The sequence below is a fragment of the Rhincodon typus genome, unplaced genomic scaffold (assembly GCF_021869965.1).
Source record: "Rhincodon typus isolate 14 unplaced genomic scaffold, sRhiTyp1.1 hic_rhity00000765, whole genome shotgun sequence".
Taxonomy (NCBI): Eukaryota; Metazoa; Chordata; class Chondrichthyes; order Orectolobiformes; family Rhincodontidae; genus Rhincodon; species Rhincodon typus.
This window is the reverse complement of record NW_025966403.1, coordinates 1-13436: the sequence shown is the minus strand read 5'-3', so window position 1 is coordinate 13436 and position 13436 is coordinate 1. Positions and strand designations below refer to the sequence as shown.

Here is a 13436-nt window from a genome sequence, read left to right as displayed (position 1 = left end):
CATGAGTTGGCCTTGATAGCTTGGGAAGAGTTACTTAAAGGGATGACAGTGGATAGGCAACGGCAAACATTCAAGGAAATCATGGGGGAAACTGCAATAACTGTTTATTTCTGTCTATTGCAAAAGACAAATGGTTAAGAGGGCCAATCTGTGGCTTACAATGGAAACAAGAGATAGTATCTGATCCAAGGGAGAAGCATACAGACTGGCCAAGAAAAATAAAGCTGAGGATTGGGAGCAGTTTAAGAATTCAGCAAAGAAGGTCCAAGGGATTGATTAAGAAGGGGAAAGTAAGAGCACAAAAGTAAACTTAAGACTTACACTAAGAGTTTCTATAGGTATGTGAAGAGAAAGATTGGTTAAAAACAAGCATAGGTTTAGTCAGAGGGAAGAGCTGAGGGAGACCAATATTAATAGAGTGTGTGCTGGGAAAATTGTTGTGATTGAAGGCTGATAAATCCCCAGGGCTTGATAATCTACATCCCAGAGTACTTAAGGAAGTAGCTCTAGAAACACTGGATTGCATTGGTCATCATCTTCCAGGATTCTGGAAGAGTCCATGCAGATTGGAGAGAGTGACTAATGTCACTAGTATTCAAAAAAGGAGATAGAAAGAAAACAGAGAATTATAGACCTGTCAGCCTAATGTTGTTTGTGGGGAAAATTCCCAAATCCCATTGTCAAGGATTTTATAGACCCTTCAGGGTCTAGGCCCGAAAAGTCAGCCTTCCTGCTCCTCTGCTGCCTGGCCTGCTGTGATCATCCAACTCGACACCTTGTTATCTCAATACACATTAATGATTTGGATGAGGGAACAAAGTGTAACATCACCAAGTTTGCAGATGATACCAAGTTAGGTGGGAGGGTCAACTGTGATGAGGATGCAGAGGTTCTTCAGCATCATGACAGATTGGGCGAGTGGGAAAATCAATGGCAGATGCAGTATAAATGCAACTTTCTTCACTTTGGAAACAAAAACAAGATGGCAGATTACTACCTGAATAGCTGTATATTGGGAGAGAGGAGTGTACACCAGTTGCTGAAGGTAGGCATGTAGGTGCAGCAGACAGTAAAGGCAGCAAATGGTATGTTGGCCTTCAATGCAAGAGGTTGAGTACTGGAGTGGGGATGCGTTAGTGCAATTGTACAGGGCCTTGGCAAGGCCACACCTAGAATAGTGCGTGCAGTTTTGGTTTCTCTTTCAGAGGAAGCATGCCCTTGCTCTCAAGGGAGTGCAGTGAAGGTTTACCAGGCTGATTCCAGGGATAGCACAACTGACATGGGGACAGATTGACTAGGTTTGGGATTGTTTTCACTGGATTGCAGAAGAATGTGGGGAGGATCTCAGACAAAATTCTGACAGGACTGAACAGGGTAGATGCAGGGAGAATATTCCTGATGGTGGGTACGTCCAGAACCAGGAGTCACAGTATGACAATTTGTGGTAAACAATTTAGGACAGATGGAGACATTTCTTCACCCAAACAGTGGCAAGCCTGTGGAATTCGTTACTACAGGAAGTAGTTGACAAAACATTGAATGTATTCAAGAGGCGACTAGATATAGCACCCAAGGATCAAAGGTTATGGAAAGAAAGCAGGATTAGGCTATTGAGTTGGATGATCAACCACGATCATGATGAATTGCAGAGAAGGCTTGAAGATCCGAATGGCCTCCTCCTGCACCTAACTTCTACGTTACTATGTTTCTCTGCAAGCTCCTTTACAGTTCCAGTGGCCCTACAATGTTCCAACAAAAATTTAAATGGATCAGACTTCAAAGTGTACAAGACTTCCCTGCATCACGCAAATTGAAACAAACACCTTAGGCATGTACCAACGCATCTATTTTGTGCAATTCTATTCTTCTAAAGCTTGCTGAGCTGCAGGTGGAGTACAAATCCAAGGATCAGTTGCCTCAGCCAGCTAAAATCATGTTTATTTTACCTGCACACATCCCAATTTACCATTCAGTGTCACAAATACTTCCATTCCATCACTTTAGGGTCTGAAACAGACTTTAAGGACATTCACCACAACTAGATTCAAACTTCCCACATCACATTAAACAGACAGACTTCTCCCCCACATTTGAAGAATGGAGCAGCACAATTTACCCAATTCAAAAGTTATTTTTTGACTTAAAGATCTACAAATCCCAGAAATTTCCTTCACTTGATTTTTTTAGGTTGCCTTGTACCATTGGCATTGTCTGAAACGAGACAAACCTTGAGCTTATCCATTTACATGTCCACCTTAATGCATAATGCGATTAATATGCAAATTTCTTCCCCATTTCACTTTGTCCTTTAGTCTACACCTATTAAAAGGTGACAGTTGCAGCAGTGAAATACAGTTTTGTTTTGTACAAATGTTTCAGTGTACCTGCCAAATTTATTTATTAGCTTCAGCCAGGTTCAACAGTCAAGTAATTCAGGAAATAGAGGATGGAATACAATTCTAATTCAATACAAGAACAGAACACAAAATACTAAGTTTTAGCCTGTTAGCATGATGGATACACCATTTTGCCAGATTAATGTTTAATTAAAGCTTAACTGTACCCAATAGAAATATTTGCAAAACTGGTACTTACTGCCTGCCCCACCAGCACTCTGAGCATCACCTGCTGACGATGTCAAGTCTAGGCCAGCAAGCTGAAAAAGAGAATGAAAGTAAACAAATTGAAAGGATCAACTGTATAGTCAGATCTTCAGTAAAATGATTTCAGCCAAGAATACACTCAAAAGATGCAGATCCATCCGTAGCATTCCATCAAAATTAGCCCATTTGTTTTACTATTCATGATGTTGGCACAGACCAGCCTTAAATCACTGCAGTCCATACATAGAGTAAGGTTAGGGAGGGATTTCCAGGATTTTGACCCTGCAATAGCAACAGTTCCAAATCAGGACAGCATGCATCCTGTAGGGAAAAAAATGCAGGTGCCTGTGCTCCATGTATTTAATTCCTTGTCTGCGCACGTTGTAGAAGCCAAGTGTTTACATCCTTGCTGACATATGCTTTGAGGAGTCAAGAGGCTCGCTACCTGCCATTGAATTTCTAGCTACAAGAACAGAGGCTGTTGTATTTATACAGCTGGTCCAATTCAATTGGACATGGTGACACCTAAGTTATTGGTACTGGGGATTTAGCAACAATAAATGCCCTTCAATGTGAAATACATTCTTGGAGATAATCACAGCTTTGCAATTGACTGACATTGGTCCAAAATGCAAAAGCACATTGACAAGACAAGACATCTTCGGTATCAAAAGGAGCATTAATTCCTAAACAGTGGAAGGAGGAAGTTTGACTATGTGCTGGGCTCTTCAAGAAGGATGAGACTATTTGTGCAGCACTCTCTTTCAGGGAGTTATTTAATTGCCCAGTCATTTACAACAGTGTGGCAGAACTGCACAGCTTAGATCTTGTAAAAGTACACCAAGTATATCTCAATTCACTGTTTAAAGAAAACACTGCATGTATGGAATTTGTAGAAACTGCCTAAGAGAACAAGTACTTAATTAAGATACCATTCCATATGCCACTAAAGAGACTTCCTGCTATCACAGTTAACATGTTACTTTCATAAATATAAGTTAGTTAACTAGTGTCCTCCTCCCAGCAATGGCATTTCAACACCTAGGCGGCAGTCCTTCAGCCTGTCCATGACGCGGAGAAAGTCCCCAGTTTGCACACAACAACGGATCGTAGGCTTCTGCTATTCTCGACTTCCATTTTTCCATTACTTAAAATAGTTGCTTGACTGGTCAAATTAGACCTGAGGGTCCACAACTCCAATGGGATCATTTACCATAGAGTTAAACTTGAATGTTGGAGAACATAACCTATAAACTGTGAAAAGGGAAAAAACCAAAAAGAACTGCGGATGCTGTAAATCAGGAAAAACAAAGTTGCTGGAAAAGCTCAGCAGGTCTGGCAGCATCTGGGGAGGAGAAAACAGTTAATGTTTCCGGTCCAGTGACCCTTCCTCAGAACAGACTGTGAAGGGGCTTGAAATTCCATGCCATGTGGCACACAAGTGAAAGGAGTGATGAAAAAGAAAAGATCCAAATATGAAGCAGCATCAACACAGGTCAATGGCAGATAGCCTGTTATTGTACCATACAGCCTATAAAGTCCATTTGTAACAGTTTTGCATCACAAACTTGGAAGTTATTCCCTAGTCCAAGTCATTCATATATAAAGTGACCCCATACCACCCGCTAGAGAATATTTGCAAATACCTTTTGCAACAAAAGGTTTGTCAACGCTGTGTTGCATTTTTTTTAAAAAAAAAAAGACCCATTCAAACAATATAGCACAGGGACAGGTTCTTCCACACTCCAAGCTTGTGCCGACACATTTTGCCCTTCCAATGTAAGATTGCCTTCCCTAACAAGATTCCATATCCCTCTATTTCCTTCCTATAGGAGGTATTCCTCCAGGTGCTTCTTGAATGCTGCTATTGTGCCTGTTTCCACCACCTCCTCTAGCAGCACGTTCCAGGCACTCCTCATCCTTTTTATGAAAAGGAAACTTCACTGCCCCCACTGTGAACCCATCCCCCAGTAAGTGACCACTCCACCCTGGGAAAGAGCCTCATACTTTCCACTATCCATGCCATTCACAATTCTTTAACTTCCATCAGATTGCGCCTCAGCCTCCTGCATTCTAGTGAAAACAAGCCAAATTTGTCTTCAGCCAAAATCCCCTATACCAGCCAAACTTTCTCTAAACAGTCTCCAAAGCATCCACATCCATCTGGTTAACTGGTGACTAGAACTTGATGCAATATTCCCAAGTACAGCCTAACTAAAGTTCTATAAAGCTGCAGCTTTATCTTGTCTATCCTTATACTCAATGCCCCTTCCAATGAAGGCAAGCATGTCAAAGGCTTCTTTAAAAACTACCTTATCTACCTGCAGTGCTGGTGATCTATGGACCTGCACACACAGATCCCTCTACACATCAATACTCAATGGTTCTGCCATTTACTATAATTTCCACCTGTACTTGACCTTCCAAAATGCATCACCTCACATTTGTCCAGATTAAACTCCATCTGCCATTTTTCTGCCAATGCCTTCAACTGATGTATATCCTGACAATCGCCCTATCAGCAACTCCAACATGTCATCCACAAGCTTAATTAGACCGGCTATTTCTTCCTCCAAATTATTATGTAGACCATGAACAGCAGAGGTCCCACACCAATTCCTGTGGAACACCACTAGTCACAAGCCTCCATTCAAGAAAAAAAGCACCCTTCCACCACTACTGTCTCCTATGACTAAGACAGTTCTGTATCCATCTCACCAGGTCGCCTAATATCATGTGACTACTAAAAAGGAAGAAGAAGTGTTGAGCATCTTACAGTATTAAGGTAGGCAAGTTCCTTGGTCCTGATGGGATCTATCCCAGAATATTGAGGGAGGCAAGAGAACAAATTGCTGGAGTGTTGACAGACATTTTTATATCCTCTTTCTATCAGCCTGCCATGAGGAATTTGTCAAAGGCTCCACTGAAGTCCACATAGAAAACCACTGATCCCTCAATCATTCATCACCTCTTCAAAAAAATAAAAGTAAAACTTGATTGGTTGATGATGCTCCCCAACCCAAAACCATCTTGCCCCCAAGAATCTTGTCCAATAGTTTCCCTACCACTGACATGAGGCTCACAGGCCTGTAATTTCCTGGATTATCCCTGCTACCCTCAAACTATGGAACTAGAGTGGCTATTCTCCTGTCCTCTGGAACATAGAACATAGAACATTACAGCGCAGTACAGGCCCTTGATGTTGCGCCGACCTGTGAAACCAATCTGAAGCCCATCTAACCTAAAAACTATTCCATTATCATCCATATGTTTATCCAATGACCATTTAAATGCCCTTAAAGTTGGCGAGTCTACTATTTTTGCAGACAGGGCATTCCACACCCTTACTACTCTGAGTAAAGAACCTACCTCTGACATCTGTCCTATATCTATCACCCCTCAATTTAAACTACGTCCCCTCGTGCTAGCCATCACCATCCGAGGTGAAAGGCTCCCACTGTCCACCCTATCTAATCCTCTGATCATCTCACCTGTGGCCAAAGAGGATCTCAAGATGTCTGTCAACGCTCCAGCAATTTGTTCTCTTGCCTCCCTCAATATTCTGGGATAGATTCCATCAGGACCAATGAACTTAGCTACCTTAATACTTGAAAGTGCTCAACACTTCTTGCATTTTAAATAGCAACGCAGCTTAGAAATTCGACACTCCCTTCCAAAGTCACTCTCCACCAACTTCTCAGATGAATACCGACAGCATTCATTTAGGACATTTAGCTCTCTGGCTCTACAGAGCCTGTCCTTTGTCCTGGAGTGGGCCAACCCTTTCCTGGCTACCCTCTTACTTTCTGTAAGAGCCGCCGTGGCATTCTCCTTAATTCTGTTTGCTAACAACTTGACCCTTTTAGCCCTTCTAATTCCTTGTTTAATTCTTTCCTACTTTCCCTATACACTTCAAGGGCTCCATCAGTTCCCATTCTCCTAGACCTTACTAGGCTTCCTTTTTCTTTTTGACCAAGATCGTAACATCCCTGGTCATAAAGAGTGAAATAACTTGGCATACCTATCCTTCATTCTTGCAATAACTTGCCATTTCTGAACTCTTTATCAACTGCCGTTTGAAATATTCATGTCCAATGAGAATTTCCCCTCAGACAGCAGACTCCAATCAAAATTCTCCAGTTCCTGCCTTACATATTGTTGTAGTTCATCTTCCCCCAGTTTTACACCTTCACCCATGGACTGCTGTTAACCCTATCCACACGCATCTTAAAACTCACGATATTATGGTCACCACTCCCAAACTGCTCCCCCACAAACCTCTCACCTGGCCAGGCTCATTTCTCAAAACAGGTTCAGTTCCACCCCTTCCCTGGTTGGGCTGTTTACATACTGTCAAGAAACCCTCCCGAATGGTCCTTACAAATTCTGCCCCATCCAAGCCCTAGTACGGAATCCCAGTCAATACAGGGAAGTTAAAGTCACCCACAACCACCTTGTTGTTCACATCTTTCCAAAAATCGGTCTACATATTCTTTCTCCTGACTGTTGGGAGGCCTGTAGTACACCCCCAACATTGTGATTTCACCTTTCCAATTCCCAAATTCTACCTATATTGCCTTACTGCACAAGGCCTCTTACGCCCTCCCTCAGTACAGCTGTAGAATACTCCTTCACTAGTAAAGGACTCCCCCACCCTTTTACAGCCCCTATCACACCTGAACCATCAAAATCCTGGGACAATCAGCTGCCAGTCTTGTCCCTCTTTCAGCCAGGTCTATAGCTCCAAGCACTAACCAGTGTTCTAAGGGCATCTACCTTGCCTATTATACTTCTCTCATCAAAGCATGCATTTCAACTACCTTCTGCAGACCAAGATGCTGCAAACCAACTTCAGTATTGAGCATTACGTTGCCAAATCCTCACCTAGAACAAGGCAAGACCTCTGCCTATTGCAGGCCATCTTGGACCTTAGATCTCTTCAACTGACTACTTCAGGGCTTGTTCCGCTTTTGAGAACTACTAGATTCATACTTCACCACTGATGCCTTTCAAATTGCTCATTCTAATTGAGATTCTCTAGTGCTCCAAATGTTGGACCTGCCACAAGGCCTCACTGACTTGATTTCCTTCCTCCTTTATGGCATGGGTTGAGTAGACCTGAAGCATCATCTACCCAGATCACTCAAGTGATCTGACATCTACTAAATAAAAACAAAGAACTGCAGATGCTGTTAATCAGGAACTAAAACAAGGTTGCTGGAAAAGCTCAGCAGGTCCAGCAGCATCAGTGGAGGAGAAAACAGTTAACATTTCCGGTCCGGTGACCCTTCCTCAGAACCCGAAGCATTAACGTATTTTTCCTTCAGATGCTGCTAGACTTGTTGAGCTTTTCCAGCAACCTTGTTTTTGATCTGACATCTACACTTGCCTACAAAGCAACTATACTCTTCTGATCAGAGCCAACAAGATACAGCCATCACACAGATTGAGGGACACAATTTACTCAATGAGAAAAGCAACGGTGCTTTGTTTCCCTGAAGAGTTAGTTTAAAAATTCTGAACACATTGGCTTGATTTGTGGCAACCCAATGATGAATTGCAGCATGAAAAGCAGTTACATTAAGATCAGAAAGATGATCCAGATGTCCTGTTCCTACAGAACCTACTCAAGAAAGCCACCTTGGTTTACCAATATACACACTTGAAGCTCTAGGAAAAGCTGGAATGTCCATTCTGCTTTATTTTCTATGGTGTTACTGTAACTAAAATGGTCAAAATGCAAAAGGGTCTTATACATTAGATATTAGTTAAAATTCAGACACTAATCCACTTCAATAATCCAATTATTGAATAAATGAACATGAAATCTACAAGTAAATTTCAAAATTGATTTCCTGATTCAGACTTGCTCATCAACAGGACCTGTATCAGACAGGCAGTTTAGTCGTCTTGTACATAAACCCAAATGCCTGTAGAGGGCAATGCTTGTTTGATGTTTTGCCGGAGGAAAACTTCCAATGCAAAAGTCCATTACAAAAAGGCGTTATGGCAAATAAAATTATCCTTATCCAGTGGCCTACAGCTACCTCAATACTTAAGTGCATGAAACAACACTTGCTGTTTTCGTACGTCAGCATCAAGGCTTCACAGCACAAAATTTTACGTTGAACATCTCCGCACCCCATATGCAGTAGTTCATATTAACTATTTATATTTGATTAACTGCGAATCGGAACATTTAATCCAGAAACACTCATTTTGCAATCGGTGCTGCATCCACGCTGACGTCCCTTTTCTAATCCAATTTTCAAGGCCGTAAATAATGACTGCGAACTGCCGAAGCCGTCGGCACAAGACCGTCCATTTTCTTTTAAATCGTGACACTAGCGTATGATTGCACCAAATCCCTTGATGTGAAGCGATCTCGTTTAGTAAACGGTCGCATGTTGCTGAGCTAGCACTTTGACATCTTGGTCAATTTTAAAAAAAGGAAAAGAAAATTACCGCACAACACGACAGTAGAAAATGGCAGCGCACGTTCGTTACGCTTACAGGAAACTTAAAACCTTTGTGACGAGTCTTCTCCACCCTTTCCAGTCACCCCCGTCAGACTTCAACACGCCCGTCTTCGTCAGAGAAATTAATCACCAGTATTTTAATATTTAACATCCCCCCCCCCGCCCCCCGGCCCCCACTATCCGATGTCCGCCCGGGGTTCAAGACTTCTGCAGTGGTCTGCTAAGAGATCAACGTTACCTTCAAAAAAGTGAAAGATCGTTCCGAAACGGTTTATAATCTGAAGTCTCCTTCAACTAAAAAACTGCTGCGCCAGACAATGATGGCGCAGTTTCCTAGCGCACAGAAGCCGAGTAAACAAGCAGTCAGTGCCGACTCTCCATCTGTAACCTGCCCTCCGAGCAAGTAAAACATTTGACACGGTTGTAGAAGTCTCTTCCGGTCGTATTCAAAAAAAAAATCCTGAAAGTATCTGCACGACTAGTTCGGAGTTAGACAATCCCGGTCATGCCCAAACTCCCAATTTCAAGATTGGAAAACTCGTCAAGCCCAGACATCAACAGGACCAGGAAGTAAGGGACTGAAGCTAATACCTGTACTACGACTAGAATCAGAAGTTATAATCATTTAACATCCCAAATGATACAACAAACCACCATAATTTACAGAATTAAGCAGCGTGTCTTTAAAACGACGGCGGTGTCAAACTGGAATTCTCAACGCCTAGCACCAAAACATTAAAAAATACTTTGAATCAACGCAAGTCGAAATGAATAGATGGAATGAGATACAAACAGGGCAAGGCCAACGCTTCATCTCCCCGCCCCCACTCCATGCTTAAAATACCAACAGTCAAGCTTGTTAAAAGTAGAGACGAAGTTAAGAGCAAATCACGCAGTGACAGAAGATTTAAATGACAACCGATGGAACTTGAAGATAGGAAAACGTCGTAAGGAGAAGGGAGGCAATTTTAGCACTTTAGTACCAAGTCCGCCATTACATATTTCGCTAGATTTCCCTGCGCACATTTAAAAGAACCCATCCCCCCCGACTACTCCCCACCGGGATAAAGCCAATAAAAACGGAAAAGAAATCATTTATAGAAACAAAAGAAGTAGAGAGACAGAGAGAAGTAACTCCCCCTCTCTCTTCAGCGGCGGTCGAGGTAGACAAAGAGCGCGGAGCCAGTTATTTCCAGCAATATTAGGACCACTGCGGTCCAGAGAAACCAAAGCACGTCGAAACTGGGACGGCGAGGGGGGGGGGGGGGGGGGAAAAGAGAACCCGACGGTCAGGTTCACCCTCTACCCCTCCCCCCACTAACAACCTCAGACAAAAAAAAAACTTTAAAAAACAGACTCCTCCCCACCAGCTGCAGCCCCGGCGACTTCGAAGGAGACAAAAGCCGCCATTGTGGGTGAGTTTCCCGCAGCCCGGGGGGGGATAAGAGAAAGAAAGAACAGCGAGATCTCCCCCTCCCGCACCACTCACATCCATTACGATTAGAATTTTTAAAAACAACACAATAAAACAAGTCAGTGGAGTCGAGATCCACTCACCTGCTGATCTAGATCCAGTACATTTCCGACGGCCACATGACTCATAACTAAAAAATAGTGAGTACAAAATTTCCGACTGAGGAAAAAAAACGAAAAAAGTTCTCTCTCTTGAAAGGGGGGGAAATAAAAGGAGGATTGGGAGCTGTCCTTTGTGGAAATCTTTCTTATCGTCTTTCGATTTGTTTAGCCACTTATGTGAGAAGCAAACTATAGGAGAACCAAGTACGTAGAGCCAACCAATCGAGCTATCGGTATCGGTATCGGTACCGGTACCGCTTCTTGCCGATCCTGTGTTCACTGTCGCACTCTCTCCCTCGTCCCTTCGTCTCTCGTTATCATCAATTCGCGCTGAGGCCGCCGGGAACCCAAGTCGACCACGTGACACACCTCCCAGCCAACCATCGAAGCCAGCCGCTCCAGCGCGCTCGAGACCTGGTTAAAGGACGCTGCCAGTATCGCGAGAGCCAGCTCACTCCCGTACCCGGTTCCCCCCACCCCCAACCTTTCCCTTCCCAATATCGCGAGGTTGAATTCCCTCGGCCTAGTGACCACTGTGTCCAGTAGCGAGCTTTTCAATCGTTAATGCTTGCCGTCTGCCCAGTAATTCTCAGTGGCAATAGTACTGTATTCACGCATCCCTTCCTCCGAAAAGTCCATGTCTTAAATAAATAGCAAAATGCTGCGAATACTAACATCCAGCTACATCTGGAGAGAAAATCAAAATTGCTTACTTTCAGATTTCAGCAGCGTTTCGTTTTTGTGTCACTATCACGTGAAGTGGTGTTGAAGCCAGTAAATAGTCTTACTATTTTTGGATGCTAAACTAATCTTTCCCTAATTTGACTGATTAAGCAATGCATTATTTATTCATTCAAAATTATCAATGGTTGAATTTTTTCATATTTCATCATAAACGTTTTTACAATGTACATAATTTGCGAGACTGGGATTACAATGCGTCTAACTCAGTGATGTGTCACTATAGTGATGAGCTATAAATGGATGGACCACATGCTTTGCTGCCAAATTCAACCTAGCCATACACAGGGATCATTCAAGATGTGTAGCTGTGCAGCAGGAACACAATAAATAGGTGTAGAAACAGGTCATTCAGCCCACTGAATTCGGGCTGCCATTCATGGAGTCATAGAGATGTACAGCACAGAAACAGACTCTTTGGTCCAACTCGTCCATGCCAACCAGATATCCTATATGAATCTAGTCTCATTGCCAGCATTTGGCCTACATCCCTCTAAACACCTCCTATTCATATATCCGAGATAGTAGGAACTGCAGATGCTGGAGAATCCGAGACAACAAGGTGCAGGGCTGGATGAACACAGCAGGCCAAGCAGCATCATAGGAGCAGAAAGGCTGACGTTTTCTATTCATATACCCATCCAGATGCCTTTTAAATGATGTAATTGTACCCACCTCCACCACTTCTTCTGGCAGCTCATTCCATACACACACCAACTTCTGCACGAAAAAGTTGCCCTTTAGGTTCCTTTTGTATCTTTCCTCTCTCACCTTAACCTATGCCCTCTAGTTTTGGACTCACCCACCCTGGCAAAAGACCTTGTCTATTTACCCTATCATGCCCCTCATGATTTTATAAACCTCTTTAAGGTCACCCCTCAGCCTCTGGTGTTCCAGGGGAAATAGCCTAGCTTATTCAGCCTCTCCCTATAGCTCAAACCCTCCAACCCTGGCAACATCATCATTCAACAAGGTCATGGTCTGATTGTGATCTTAACTTCACTTTCTTGTGTACCTCCCATAACCCTTGACAGTCTTTGAGACTCTTATGAAGATGGATTGAATTACGTGTTCAAAGCCTCTGTTGTTTCCTGCTTTTCATTATTAGTTTCCTAGTTTCATCCTTGGTTACAAATGCTCACTTTAGCTAGCAATTCCTTTTCATATACTTGGAGACACTTTTACAATCTTATTTTTTGATTTCTTGATTGTTTTCTTTCATATTCCAGTTTCTCACTATTATTTGTCTCCTCATCCGATGCTGTTTTCTTAAATTCTCCCAATCGTCTGGCCTATTACTACAGAATCACAAAATTGTTAGAACACAAGAGACTACTTTGCCCATCATGTCTGTACAATTCTATTATCTAGTGCCAATCTCTTGACTTTTCCCCATATCCTTGCAAACCATTTCTATCCAAATAATCATCCAATGCCCTCTTGAATGCCTTAATTGAACCAGTCTCCACCACATTCCAGGCAGAGCATTCCAAAACCTAACTGATTGCTGCGTGAAAACATTTATTCTCACACTATCCTTGCTTCATTTACACATCATTTTAAGTCTATGCCCTCTCATCCGTTTTATTTTATAAGTGGAAACAGCCGCTCCCTATCTATTCTATTCAGCCCACTCATGATTTTCAAAACCTCTGTCAAATCTCCTCTTAGGCTATGTCTCTCCAAGGAGAACAGTGTCAACTTCTCCAATCCATCCCTATAACTGAAGCTTCTCATTCCTGGAACCATTCTTGTAAATCACTTCTGCACTCTCTTCAATTAATTCACATTTTTCCTGTAATGTGGCACCGCAACTGTACACAATATTCCAGTTGAGGTCTAACAAGTATCTTGTCCATTGTCTGATGACCTCTGCTTCTCCTTATAGAACAACACTTGAAGCAAGTATTGAGGGTGGCAAGAATATATTCTCGGTGGAGGATTTCAAAGTCCACCATCAAGAGTGGTTCAACAACAGCACTACTGATCAAAGATAACAAGGTGTAGAGCTGGATGAACACAGCAGGCCAAGCAGCAT

At 42.7% G+C, this 13436-nt stretch overlaps 1 protein-coding gene across 3 annotated transcripts in view; it reads right to left on the bottom strand.

Annotated features, from left to right (window-relative positions):
- The window catches only part of LOC109927782 (DEAD-box helicase 3 X-linked), a 44241-nt gene extending 33186 nt beyond the window's left edge, over positions 1 to 11055 (bottom strand). For all 3 annotated transcript variants that reach the window (XM_048592187.1, XM_048592188.1, XM_020527800.2), the window contains exons 1-2: positions 10640 to 11055; positions 2596 to 2656 (exon numbers count right to left, since the gene is read on the bottom strand). In XM_048592187.1, the coding sequence (XP_048448144.1) occupies positions 2596 to 2656; positions 10640 to 10684 (106 nt within the window). In that variant the 5' untranslated portion in view covers positions 10685 to 11055. The remainder of the gene's footprint in view (positions 1 to 2595; positions 2657 to 10639) is intronic.
- Between the last annotated feature and the right edge of the window lie 2381 nt (positions 11056 to 13436).